This window comes from Rhinolophus hipposideros (genome assembly GCF_964194185.1).
Source record: "Rhinolophus hipposideros genome assembly, chromosome: 18".
In the NCBI taxonomy this organism is placed as follows: Eukaryota; Metazoa; Chordata; class Mammalia; order Chiroptera; family Rhinolophidae; genus Rhinolophus; species Rhinolophus hipposideros.
In genome coordinates, this window is record NC_138064.1 from 48949430 (window position 1) to 48963104 (window position 13675).

At 47.3% G+C, this 13675-nt stretch overlaps 1 protein-coding gene across 9 annotated transcripts in view; it reads right to left on the bottom strand.

Annotated features, from left to right (window-relative positions):
• ATXN7L1 (ataxin 7 like 1) overlaps positions 1-13675 on the bottom strand; it is a gene marked incomplete at its 5' end in the record, with an annotated part of 221273 nt that overhangs the window by 46167 nt on the left and 161431 nt on the right. For 7 of the 9 annotated variants that reach the window (XM_081079567.1, XM_081079571.1, XM_081079564.1 and 4 more), the window contains one exon: positions 2750-2972. In XM_081079567.1, coding sequence (XP_080935693.1) covers positions 2750-2972 — 223 coding nt within the window. Of the gene's footprint in view, positions 1-2749; positions 2973-11371; positions 11467-13120; positions 13305-13675 lie in introns of those variants that run through there. The other 2 variants (XM_081079570.1, XM_081079572.1) reach the window with 2 other exon arrangements.

The window sequence follows — 13675 nt, forward strand, 5'->3', positions numbered from 1 at the left end:
AGTCCCTTATGTTGGGGGGAGGGCTAACTCTTAATTCAGTAGGAAGCTTTGAGAATTTTTGAGAGGATTGTGACTCACAATTTCGAGAGGATTGTGAATCACAAAGTCTTCAGGCTTGAAAATGAGATTCAGAGAAGTAGTAACTTGTTCAAGGTCACACAGAAAGTTAGTGGCCAAACCAGGACTTGAACTGGCTTTCCTTTTTCTTTGTAAAGATCTAATTGGCTTTATTAAGTGATTCAGGGATTGGGTAGCCTCCCATCTAGCACCTAGAAGGTGCTCCCTAGACCTGGCTTTTCTTGCCCCTAGCTCAGCGTCCGTTCTACACTGCTCCCTGCAGAAGCCTTCCTGAACTGAGGCTGACCCTTGGAAGTTTCCAAGCCAAATCTCCCCAGCCTTTCCAACACACATCCCTGGTGATGGTGGGTAGGGGGACAACAGCTGGGCTGACGGGAGGTGAGAGTAAGTAGTAGACTGCTGTAAGCAACGCTTAGCCTCTTTCACGATGCACCCCTGCGTCTGTCTTCAGAATGTCTACCTAGTTTGAGTTAGGTAAATCGTCTATTAGCTTTCTGTTCTTCACACAAGGCAAACACTCTAGTTTTGGGAGCCTTTTTCTCATAAGAGCTATTTCCCTCCTTGTAATTCTTCTGGTTGCTTTCCTTTGGGCCCTGGTTAATTTTTTCAGTTCTTTCAAAATCACCTTCTGCCTCTAGCCAAAGGGGTCTTGCCCACAGCAGGTCTTACTAAGTGTGTGCTGAGTCAGTTGAATTGAAGGTGGACAGAGAGCTAACCCCAGCGGTCTCCCCAAAGGCTTGCCTCATGGGAGGGTTCTTGGTGTCATGTTTCACTCTCCAGAGACCACATTTATCATTTACTGCGTTCATTTTACGATCTTCCGTGACTCCTGAGTCTCCTAGCTTATTCCTCCTGAGCCCCTTGCCTAGCTTTCCTCATTTGACAGCTCACTTCTGGACTCTGAATAAATGTTTTTTTTCCTTTTCCATTTTCAACTTCAGTCTGAGTCAGAGCCATTTCTCTACTTTTTCAGAGATTTGACTTCTCGACCTTTATCCCTGGTTGCGGAAGCTCTGTCCTTTGGCACATGTGATAATAATGATAACATTACCATCAAATATTTATCGAATGTGTACTCTGCTCCAGACATTGAACTTGCCGCTTTTCTAAAAAGTTGCTCACTTGATCCTCACAACAAACCATGGGGCAGAACTACTATTAGGCCCATTTTACAGATGAGGAAAACTGAGGCACACCAAGATCGAGCAACTTGCCCAAAGTCACCTAGCCGAGATTTGCACACAGGGGCTTGAGCTTACATCAGGACACCTGATGCTGTCGCAACAAACAACCTTCAGGGGCTTTTTGAGGTCACTGATAAGAGGGAGACTCACACTCCCCGAGGCCCAGAGCCACCACTGCTGTCACTTTCAGGTTGGATTTTCCCTAACCAGCTACATCCTCTTACAGGATGGACCCGAGAGCCTAACAATCAGAAGAGAACAAAGCTTGTCCACGAGGCCCACCTGCATGATGGTTAACTCCCCTCCTGGACAGCTGTGGCTAAACCTTTCCACTCCATCACAAGGCTCTTTACTTGACCTGGCATAATTAGCTCTTTACAAAGTCATCATAATTTGCATCGTGCAGTGACAAACCAATTGATGGACGGTTTTACTCCACAGCTTTCCTAGGTAAGAATGAAGTGTCATTAACTATCACTAATTAACAGACCACTTTTTCTCTTTAAATATGTAAATCAGATGGACGCCACACTTATCCCTTGTCTGCTTTCATGAGGCTTGAAAGGTAAGGCCAGAGGCTCTGTAAGAAGCCAGTTCTGAAGTGCTCCAAGTGAGGTGCCTCAGCGTTTCTTTGCATTTCATTTTGCTGCGCTTCAAGATGTGTTTTTTATAAAGGGGAGACAAGACCCTCCACCAACAAAAAGATTACAACTTGCTTTAGTGCGGTGGTCTGGAATCGAGCCTGCAATATGTCTGAGGTGTGCCTGTACTCCTCTCTGCTTCCTGTCTTGTTTTCATTTTGGTTCCCTATCAGTCCATGCCACAGGTAACCTTTTCTGATGTTTTGGTAAAGACTGAGATTAAAAAAAAAGAATTAAAAGCCTCTGATTTTTTCAGTCACCTGCAGTCAGCTCTCTCCCACCCCATCAGAAGAGTGACATTCTCTTTGGATTTCCTCTCTTCCTCATCCCATGGTCAGCTCCCAATTACCTGCCTCTGCTGGCAGCTATTCCACGGAGCAGACACCCAGCTGCTCACAGCAGGGAGACTCTGTGGGGGGGGAGGGGCTGCCTCCCAGGGCTGCAGGACCACCGATCTACCCCCACTTCCTTATATCACCCCCTCCACCTCAATCCCTGTTGGGCAGACTGACTATGCTTTTGATTATTTACACCAACGGTTCTCTTCACTGGGGCGGAAAATCGAGAGGTGACCGTATAACTGAGGAATATTTCCCTGTTATTCTTTTCCAAGACACAACTTGGTTCAGCTCTCAGGAGCAGACAAAATTCTCCTGTTAGGCATGTGGCAGTTTAAGGTCCTATGTTCTCTCTAGTGTTTAGCTTTCTGACCCTTCCCTCCTCAGTTTCCTCAAATCCTGAACACGATGCCCAGGAACAAAGCCAGAGGGTAAACACTGTTTCCTGTGGTGACAGGGACAAGCATGGAGGACAGACAGCTGCTGGCTGCCAGCACCCGACACTCACCATGGTTTGTCCCTTGATCCTTTCGCAGAAAAGACTGTGTGCTGTTTGCTGCTGGAGGTAAGTAGATTGTCTTTGGGCGTTTTGAATGGCTTTGAGGTGCTGCTGGCAGAGTTATGGCCGCTGAGACAGGCTTTTGTTTTCACCTGTACTAATGATGTCCTGGAATTGGAGGGTGGAGATACTGGAGAGGAAGAAGGTCTGCACATTGAACCGTGTCTTCTCTCTACAAAGGGAGAAAGGTTAGAACTCAGCACCTCATCTGTAGCAAGCGTGTCACACATTCATGTATACGCATAGGCAACAGGCAAAGAGAAAGTGCTCTTCTTGCAATGGCTGCATCCCTGAAGCCTTACTTAGTTCAGTCTACGTTTTATCTTGACATTGTTCCTCTCCTGCCAATTAGCAATGACGACATTCTGAATTTCTGTATCAAATGCTAAACACCATGGTTCTCATAGGAGGATTTTTCAGGCCATTCTTCTGCAAAACAACTTCCACAGGACTAAAGAGGGCACCAGGTGTCACCTGAACACAGCGGGATAACCACATAGCCTAAGTGACCCCCAGGTGGCTACTCTGAGGCCAAAAGGTCCCTCAGGGTGGTGGGCAGCGCAGGACTCTCAAGAAAATAAATAGGAAATCCTCAAACCTGACCCAGAGCAGGACCATTAAGACCAGAAGGACCAGCAAGGGCAGAATGAAAAGGGGCCTCGAGAGCTAGGAGTGGACCCGCATGTCACAAATGTTTGGGCTCCTTCCTTCCTGTGACTCCTAGAGTCTTCCTGCCCCACTCATGGCGGGCGTGGCCGGCTGTGCTCAGCATCCTGATGCCCACTCCGCAGCAGGCACAATGGGTGTTAGAGCAGGGGAGCCTTCTCACTGAGGCCAGCATGGGCCAGCGAAGGACGCAGGGTTAGGACTCAGCTTTCCCAGGGTGGAGTCTGGTATCTGAGCTTAGAGTCCATGGTATTTCCAGCTGTAGCTCCAACGCTGTGTTATTTGCCAAGGAGGGAATCCAGCGCCCAGGGCAGAAGTCACTGAGGGTTCATCAGGCAACTTTCCAGATGGAGAGACACTAAAGCCCAGAAGATCCCCCTTTCTTATGATTCCTACCAAGGCTGCGTCCATACCAGCTATGGCGTCTCCAGGGCTCACAGAGATCCCGGTAACCCTGTCCTAGCTGCTAAGCTAGGACGTGCAGGAGGACACCAATGTCTGAGGCAGAATCCACAGATGTGGGGCCTGGACTTGGGTCACAGGCACAGCTTCCTGGGGTTCTACAGAACATACAAGAGCACTGGGCAGCCAGGGGTCACTTGTTCACTCAGTCAGCCTCGTGGTCTCAACCCCACGGGTGGGATGAGCACGCTGCCCAGGACAGCAGGTGCACGAAGTCAAGTTCTAGGCTCCTCCCACTGAGGTGGGTCTTAACTGTTACAGGGTAACAGATCTGATGAAAGTTGAGAACTCCCCCCAAGAAAAATGCACCTTTATACCTGCCCCCAAACTGAGTCCACTGTTACAGGAAGGAATCCTGGACCCCCCAAAACACAAAGGCTCCGAAATCCTGGGTCCTCACTGGCTCTCTCATGTCTGTGACAGGCCGTCACCTACTGTTAGTGCTTAATTAATATGTGCTCAATAAATAAATGAAATGATAACAGATGGGAAGAACTAGAGATCACAAATCTGGAAATCTGGGTTGAATGGGATAATGAACAAGATGGGAGGCAGAGATGGCAGACCACACTCTCCCTCCACCTCTAAGCTGAATCTCAGGCTTTTCTCATCAGTGAGACATTTCTGGCTGTTACTCCAGGCATCTCACCTGGTCTGTCGGGGATGGGATTTGGGGTTTTCTCTGTGCTGCATTGTACCAACGCTTTCCAGGTTGTCTCAAAGCACATTGACTCTCAGCCTCTGATGAAGTGGGAATTGGGAGGAAAGTATGGATTTTTGAGGATCATCTGATCGTTGGGTATTTTTCCCTGACCAGTGGTCATAGTTTACCTACACTGAATTACATTACAGGGTAATTTTTCTTCATTGAGTCAGAGTAGACCTTGCATACGTGCTCAGTTCCCAGAGCCATCCCGCTGAACGTTTTGGAAACCAAGTTCCAGGGCCTCTGTTTTGATGTAGTAGAAAGAACCTTAGGCTGGGAGTCAAGAGATCAAGGCTCCAGCTCCAACCTAACCACATTATTAGGCTTATGGCTGGGGGTTCACCACTTCACCTTTCTCAGTTTCCATGTCTTTTTCTGTAAATGAAGTGGGTCCCTAGATGGCTTCTAAGGCCTCTTTCTACTCCTTTATCATAAATACAAGGCATACTTACACCTGCTCCTTCTCTTCTCATCCCTCATGATTCCTGAATGTTATAGCAATAATTACAGCCGAAGTATTGAAATATTTCACTCAGGCAGGATCCTCCTTGGAGGAATTCATCCTTTGTAAGATTTTACTGGCCTTTACAGCCGCTGTGAGACAGGCAGGAAGCAGCCATGCATCTCTACCCTCGTCGCGCCTGACTGGCCAGAGAAGACCCAGAGAAATGAGGTGACTTGCCAAGGTCAGGGCCAGTGGCTATGCAAGGAACGGGGACCTCTGTGCCGTGTGCAGGGGCCCAGCTGCTTCTCAGGAAGGCAGGAAACGGGGGGTACTGTGACCGGGATTTGGAACCAGGAAATTAGAAAGTGCGGGAATTAGAATCACTGAAGGTTACGTAGAACTGGGTGTTAAAAGTCAGCTCATCCCATCTCCTTGCTGACCGATGAGGTATCAGTTAGAGAGGTTATTAGTTACCAGCTTGCAGGCAAAACGAGTTGGAGGCAATGCTGAGACTAGAACCAACTCTTCTCGTTTCAAATCCATAGTTCTTTCTGCCCTTCAGAAATGTTCTCCTTAGCAATTTCTTTTTTGGCAGAGGTTTCCAAAACTAAAATAAGACTTTGATTTTTACCAGTACTGTTTTGGATTTTTCTGCAGTCTTCCTTCACTCATTTGCTGTCACTTGCTCAAGCTGGCAGAGGGGGTGGGGGGAAACGGATGTGCAGAAACATGCCTCAGTTCGGGTGAGGAGATAAGTCTTGATAACGAAGAGAAATTTTATTGTGCAAAACTCAGAGTTAAAAATTATACAAGTAAACAAAGATAAGTCACAAGGAAGGGTGCCATTAAGGACAAAAGGAAAGGGCCAGACCAGTGATTCTAAAATCACCTTCCCAGAGAATTCGGGTTAGTGACCCTGACAACACTTTCCGCTACTAAACTCACAGGAAAAAAAAAAAATTAAATCAATGGATAAGATTTTTTTTCCTTGGCTTTACATTTTAGTTCCATAAATTCTTCTTAAATCACCAATTGAAAGAGTAAGTCGCATATGAGAGAATGTTCATCAAAACTTGAAGACAATCCTTTATCCTTAAATTTCTAGTGTGTGATTTTGTATTGTACTAAACAAATTAAAAAAGTTATTTCCTACTAGTGAAACTGTTCTATGTTGTTTAGACTGAATTAAATCTACCCCTATTGCAAGGTATCCCACAAAGAGATCTGCACGTCTGTCCCCTGAGCCAGAGAACTAGCTTGCCAGCCACTGGTGCAGGCAAGAAAGGCTACGTGAGAATTTAATGAGGGGACCAGGGTCTGTACTTCACTAGGCCAAGCTTTTGAAAATGGTGGAAGTGATGTCCCCGGTAGGGCAGAGTGAGGCGATTTTTCAGAAAGATCCAGTTCCTATTCAATCTGTGTTTCCCTATTCTGTGAAGACCTGCCTGTAGATAACGTACAGGGTTTTGTCTTTTGGAAGAGAGGTGGGTGGGCTGGTGATAGGAGACAGGGTCTTCATTTCTTATAAACAGATGTTGCTGTGCAGTGGAGTGTCTCCGAGTAAAGTTTTCCAGGTTTATATTACAATCATTCTGATAGAAGCCCTCCCCTACTTTGGGCTTACTCATTATTTCTATTTTGCCTTAGGTAGAGTCCTATAATTATTTAAATTTCACTTGCCCTACCCAGAAAGAGCGTACAGAGCATTGTGTTGTTTACTTACCGTTACAATATTTTATAGAATGAAGCAATTTGAGAGAAAAAGAACCCATCCCTCCAAATTTTCTCATTCTTTGTTAATGTACATAGATCATTAACAAAACTATAATCAATTGATATTTTGGACTATTCTTTTTCAACTGGCATTACTCCATTTATACGTTTCTAATTTCCATACATGTGTCATTTTATATGGTTAGGTAATAATCATTGACATTCTGTAAATTATTTAGCAACTCTCTTACTATCTACTTACTGTCTGTTTTTTTTCTCCACAATTTATTTAAAAAGTGATTTAGGATCATTTCTTTGAGATACAGTGAAACGTTGCGGTAGTTTATAGCTCCTGCAGCACATTTCTTTCCAGACTGTGTGATAGAAAGACCAAACCAATCTATTGTGCTAATGGTAAATATGAGCACCACTTACCTACTGAAGTGAAACATAAAATCACCGCCAGAACACCCATGCAGAATTAAGTGTCCACAAGATGAAACAACCTCAGCGAGTGCTCTTGGGTCAGTAACCTCTGGCCTCACCTCTTCTGTCCTTTGGCCAGTAGTAATAATAATTTATTAAGACTTTCCTCTGTGCCAGGCACTCTACTAAACACCTGATTTACCTTACAGCATTTAATCCTTGCAACACCCCAAGAGAGGTACTGGAATTATCTCTATTCCACAGATGAGGAAACAGGCTCAGAGGTAGTAACAAGTTGCCGAAGCTCATAAACCTAGGAAACATCAGATCTGAGCATGTCTTTAGAGACTGTGGTCTAAAGTTAAGACTGTGGTCTTAACTCTGAGCTCTACCACCTTGAAATCCCAGATGCAAGCAGATGGAGATCATCTATCTGGAAGAGCCCGCTGGAAACCTCTCTACCCCCTGATTGGGCATTTCAGCAGGGCACCTGACTCTCCTAGGGAGAGGAAAGAAACACCTTTTAGGTGTTTCCACAGCTTTTAGGTACCAATCAGCAGTGCCATGCCACGGCCTAAGACCTCAATTCCAAAGAGTTGGGGACCCCAGGACCAAAGAAATGAGAAACCAAATCCTTTCACTTTTTTGCATTTCAGCTACAGGAAGTCCAGACCATGGCCTCAGCATCTGGTTGTCCTAAAACTCTGCTTCACCACATATGGCTTAACCATCCATGTTATGACCCCAGGGCACAATCCTGGAGACCAGCTGAGTGGGGCACTTAGAGACCCTGACTCTCAGCATTCTAAAAATCCGTTCGGTGCGGGGAGACCTCGTGTCTCCACAGTTCTCTCTCCTTACTCTCCACAGGTAAAATCCACCAGGTTCTCAGGCAATTCCATTTCAGTAAAAATTCAGAGCCCCTCCCCCCACTGTGCTTATTCACTGAGATATTTTCATACTCACAGCATGAATGTCCTGCATTTAAAACCTCAGCAGATACCTCGTGAATGGCTGAGGCAGCCGCCAATGCCCATTGTGGCTCCCTGTACCAGTTTTAGAAAGAACTTGTTGAGACTTTTCCAATATGGTTTTTAAGGGGCCAATTTGAACACCACAATCACTTAAGGCCCTCCTCGGTTGTGCAAGCCCCGTCGGGCTTAGGCTGGCACCTGGCTTTCTCATTTGACAATGCTGAGTCTCCGGCCCCCACCTCTGAGGGCAGGTGCTTGGCAAATCATTAGCCAGGTTCTATTTTATCAATGGATTCTATCTGCTTTAAGTAGCTGCAGTCAGGATGCTTTTCATAAAGGACAACCTGGAATTCCAGGAACCTTCTTCTAAAAGTCGACTGGAGCTGGAGGGTGAGGGGCAGTGCATAGACCTCAGCACGGGGAACCACGCAGGAACCACTTGGGGAGGCAGGTATTTCCCCAGTTTACAGCTGTGGAAACTGAGACCAACTGCATTTGAGAAACTTGCCCGAAGTCACAAGGCTATTAAGTGGACGAGCAGGGGCTGGAATCTGAGCTTATGTTCTCATTTGCCACAATTGTAGTTAGACACTAAATATAGTGACCTGGGGGTCAGAGGAGGGATACTGAATCAGCCTTCCTCAGCGGGGGAGGAAATGAAGACACAGGAAAGTCAAGTGACTAAAGCAGGCCATGAGTGGCAGGTGGAGTGTGCCAAGCAGTTTGTGTGCCAGGAGTATCTGTGGGCTTCTCTGGAGTGCCCACTCCCTCCTCAGGCTGGAGTACCTCTTTAAAGGCTATCAGGCTCCCAGTGGCCCGGGAAGCGTTCCTTACAGCATGGATGCCTGTCACCAATTGGCTTACACTATCCCTCACCTCCTATCCACTGCCAGGCAACACGCATGTTTGAGGCACTGACAAATGCCAGTGTGGGCCGGTGGCTCACATGCTCAGTTCTCAGTCATCTCTCTGTCACTCTGTGCCCATTCATTCAGTTAGGAAGAGAAGAAGCATTTCATGTGTCAGGCACTGTGCAAACTACTGTTACACTTACCAGCTCATGTCTTCTACCCAACAACCCCACAAGAGTGGATATTGTTAGCCTCCTTGTTAGAGATGGGCAATTAAAGCTCAGCAAGATTATGAAACAAGGCCAAGGTCACGCAGACCTTGGCAGTTGGGAGGAGAGCCCAGGTCTGCCTCGGCTGGAGCCAGTGCCCTTTCTACCATGCCTCCCTGCTGGATGTTCTCTTCTCCTTACACGTGAGCAACACAACTTCTGTGACGATTCTTGACAAAGCATTTCCCACAACTCTGAAGTTAGATAATGTGGGATCCTCCTTATCTCTCCCACTTGGTGGCATTCTCCCTCCTACCTGCTCTTCTATTGCTTGTTTATACTAAGGTGCAAATTTCTGGCATCCACCACTGCTCAGTAGGATTTGCTGAATCCCAAGGACTTTCCAGGGCCCTGAAATATTGCCAACAGCCCCCAAGGATGCCCTCACTAGATACCTAACCTAGCCAAAAGAAAGAAAACCACAGCAAATACAGACCTCTGGGGAAACACGCACATGTCCACACTGCTGAGGGTACTTTCAAGGGATGACTTTTCTTTGGAGAGCAACCTGGTGATAATAACAGTTACTAAAACACACCCACAGACCTTGATCTGGTCATCTGGTGATGTTAGTCTGGAGTATAGATCTCAAAGAAATATCTCCCTCCCCTTCCCCCCCCCAAAATTCAAAGATATTCTCAACAGCACTATTTAAAATAATAAAAATAAATAAAATAAAAAGTACCACAATCAACCTGAATGATCCATAATAAAACAACTGGAAACGAAAACTATGAGGGTTATCTCAAATCGAAGGAAATGTCAAGGGCAGGTGTCTTGTTCACTCTTTTGTCCCTGGTGTTGAGCCCAGGGTCTCGCCCTAATAGGCTCTCACTGTTGAGTAAGTCCACTGTTGAAGAAATGAGTGCTGTGAGGACGGCTCACACGTGGAAGGTGGTTATCACAGTGCCAACTCACAGCAGGCACTGCATGTGAGCTCCAAATACATGAAAATCCAAATCCACAAGAAAATTGAAAATATGTGAACACATCATTACTTTACAAAAGCATAAAATGTGAACCTATATATTATGTATGTAAATATGTAATAGAGATAGATGAAAAAAAGAGAAGCATATAGGATAGATTGCTTAACAGACTTTGTTTTTGCTAAAGCTGTTTAAGTCCGTACGAGAAAAAAGACAAACTCAAACAATAACGACAATACACATCCCTAACCAGAGAGGGCAAAGGGGAGAAAACACATGCAAATACCAAGGCAGGAAGGAGAGAAGAACATGGTGGAAGTCAAACCTCATTCATTCACTCATTTTTTTTTTCTTTAAAGCATTTCCTTGGCACGAATCATGTGCCAGGCACTGGGATATAACGGTGATGAGATAGGCACTGTCTTTGCAGAGGGTTCTGTCGGGGTGGGAAGATACTCCCCACCTCCTGGTTGGCCACCTGAACTAGAGAACTGCCTCCCTCTGGGGAGGAAGGCTGCTGCCTGGCGGGCCTGAGGTTAGTCACCGGCCCTGCCGCTCTGCGGGATTCTGCCCGCAGCCAGAGCCCTGACCTGATCCTCTTACTACTGCCCCAGCTGGTCCTGTGTCCAGAGCCAACCTGGTAGTGGAGGGGAGGACAAGGAGTTCCACCCGCACGGTGCTCACCTCCCCATCAGTGTGACCTCCCATCACAACCGCACAACATACCCACTGCACACATCACATGAGTTTAAACATAGGAGCCACCACAGCTTAGATGAAAAGTGTGGCTTCCAGTTTTAGAATAAGCTGTTGGTTCTATCTTAAAATGGCATAGTTGACATCATCCCTGCCCCAGGGGCACCAAAGGGACAGGTCTGGCAGGCAGCTGAAGCTGCACAAAGCGGGAGGCATTAGGCTGAGAAATCTTTGGGGAGAAGACACATGAATGGGGATCCCTAATGTCTAAAATACCTCAACAGTGGGACTGACTCTTCCCAATGCTGTCTTGAGGCAGTGTGGGAGCCTTTACCTGGGTGCCTTGGGTTAAGCGTATGGAAAAGCCCTGCCCCTGTCACAGGCATGCCCTGCCCACACCTCAAGGAAGGGAAGGAGGAGCCTGATACACGTACCGAGAAAATGCCCAGGCCACACGTACACTCAGAGGCCCCGTGGGTACAGCAGAAGGCTCCTCATTCCTGGGACAGCAAGGCCAGGGTCCCCAAACCTGTATTTTTCAAAAGGTCCAGAGGTGATTCACATGCTCTGTTCCAGCTTTGGTAGTCATTGGAAATATGGACCAAACACTGCTGTCTTTGGAATCAGAAAGATCTGGGCTCCAATCCCAGCTCTGCCACTCATTAGCTCTGTGACTTGGGCAAATAACTTAACCCCCTGAGCCCCAGGTTCCTTACCTATAAAAATGGGAACAACAATGCCCACATCATAGGGTTACGAATGGGAAGGTGACCCTACAGCACGCGGAGGGCCCCATCTTAACACACATCACATGTTGTGATCACTGGTTTACTGGGCCACGTGCACTGTCACTGGACATACCTAGAGGAGGGGTGTCCGGTTCGGTCTTTTATCCCTCGCTTTTAGCCCAGGGTCTCGCCCTAATGGGCACTCACTATGTTCACTGTTGAAGAAATAATTGTTGTGAGAATTGGTAGTACATGGAGGGTGGTTACCATAGTGCCAACTCACAGTAGGCACTTCATATAAGATCCCCTAATACACGAAAATGTAGATTAAAACAAAGTACAAGTAGTAGCTTTCCTAAGTGGGCACTTCTCTGCTTTCTCCCTGTCCTTGAATTAAAACTAGTCCACTTACAAGAATCCTATGGGAGCACATTGTTTAAGGAACAACGGCTGATCAAGGAGAGGCCACCGCTGCTTGATTTCTATCTGTAACCGACCTCCGGTTTCAACAGTACAGGGCCCAGCCGTACCTCCTACAATGGAAGGTGCAAAGTCTCAACACATGGCTCCGCTCACAGTGACCCTCAGAACCACTCACCCCACAGGCTGGCGCGGTCCTGCAGCAGCCACTAATAACGGAACCATTTCAGTTCTCCTTGGAGTGGCAGTTGGCAGTGGCAAACAGGAAGTTGCTTTGAAATAGGGTGTGGTTGTGCCCTGTCCATATATGCGTAGAGAGACACACACTTTACCCCCATCCTCTCTAGTCTCCTTCTGTTCCCTCCTGCCCCTTTCTTTAGGAGCAAAAAGTCAGAACTATTTTGGTGAAAACAAAGCTCTTTAAATGATTTAAGATCCATCATCAACACCATACAAACAAAAGCCTAGGGCAGAAAGGCATCTAAAACATAGCGTCAGTCACTCACGGTGGCATTGACTTAGTAACTGCATGTATGAGCATGTGGCAGCTTTGCCCGGTCTTTCTCCGCGAGCACACAGGAAACTACACCTGAGCTAGAAAGCAGGCCAGGTACACTGCCAATCATCCTAGTGGGCTGGCCACTGCCATTTCCTCAGGGCCCACCGTGTGCCCACACTGGACCCAGGACTATCCACGAACAGGACAGAAGGAAAAACACAGGTCGCTAGTTTCAAGCAATTTTTACAGTTTGAGGAAAAGAGGCCTGAAACATTTCTTAACACCAATTACATATACAAATGACAAAGAAAAATAATTGCCGAAGAAATAAATGCATAAAATGTAGTCGGAGCTGCACATAAATGCAGAGAAGTGGGGGTGACGAGTTGGTGAGGTTCACTACCGCTGGCTTCCTGGTGCTATGAGAGGTGTGCTATAAAATTTTCCACTCCACTCCTACCCAGGCCCTGAGGCTTGCGCCTCCAGAAAGGCTGTCCAAAATAGACTGGTCCCCAACCCAACCTCCTACTACTGACCTCTTTCTGAGGCAGCTCCTCTCCCCACTCCAAGCCTCAGCCCTGCTTCTGCTCTGGCACCAGCCCACAGCCCAGGAGCACCAGCTCTGCTAAAGCTTGGACTTGCTAACTGGATTGTGAGCTGACAGCACGCTCCGCCTGCCAGGCTCTCTCTTCCGTGACCTGGGCCCAGCCCCACGCCATCCTGTGTGGCCAACATGCCCTGTGCTCACACTTACACATCCCGGGGAGGCAGCCTTGCTGTTAGGATAAGGAGGCTGAGCCCGTGACACGCTGCTGGGCAATGCGACTCGTGGGAGACGTTTCCTGGCTCCTGGCAGAGGGCCCTGGCCAGTCAGAACGCACCACTTCCCCTTTAAGAGAGCACGCCCAGATGCGATTAGGGAAAGGCAGAAAGAAAAGCCCGGAACAGTCAGGGTTGTCCTGAATTTGGCAGATGAACTTGGCTTTTCCTGAACCATACACACGAGGTGTGGTCAGAGGCAGCGGGCTCCTCTGAGGCTGATGGGAGTCCCTGTTGGGGAAGGGCCGGGCCTTCCTGAAGCCCCACAGCGT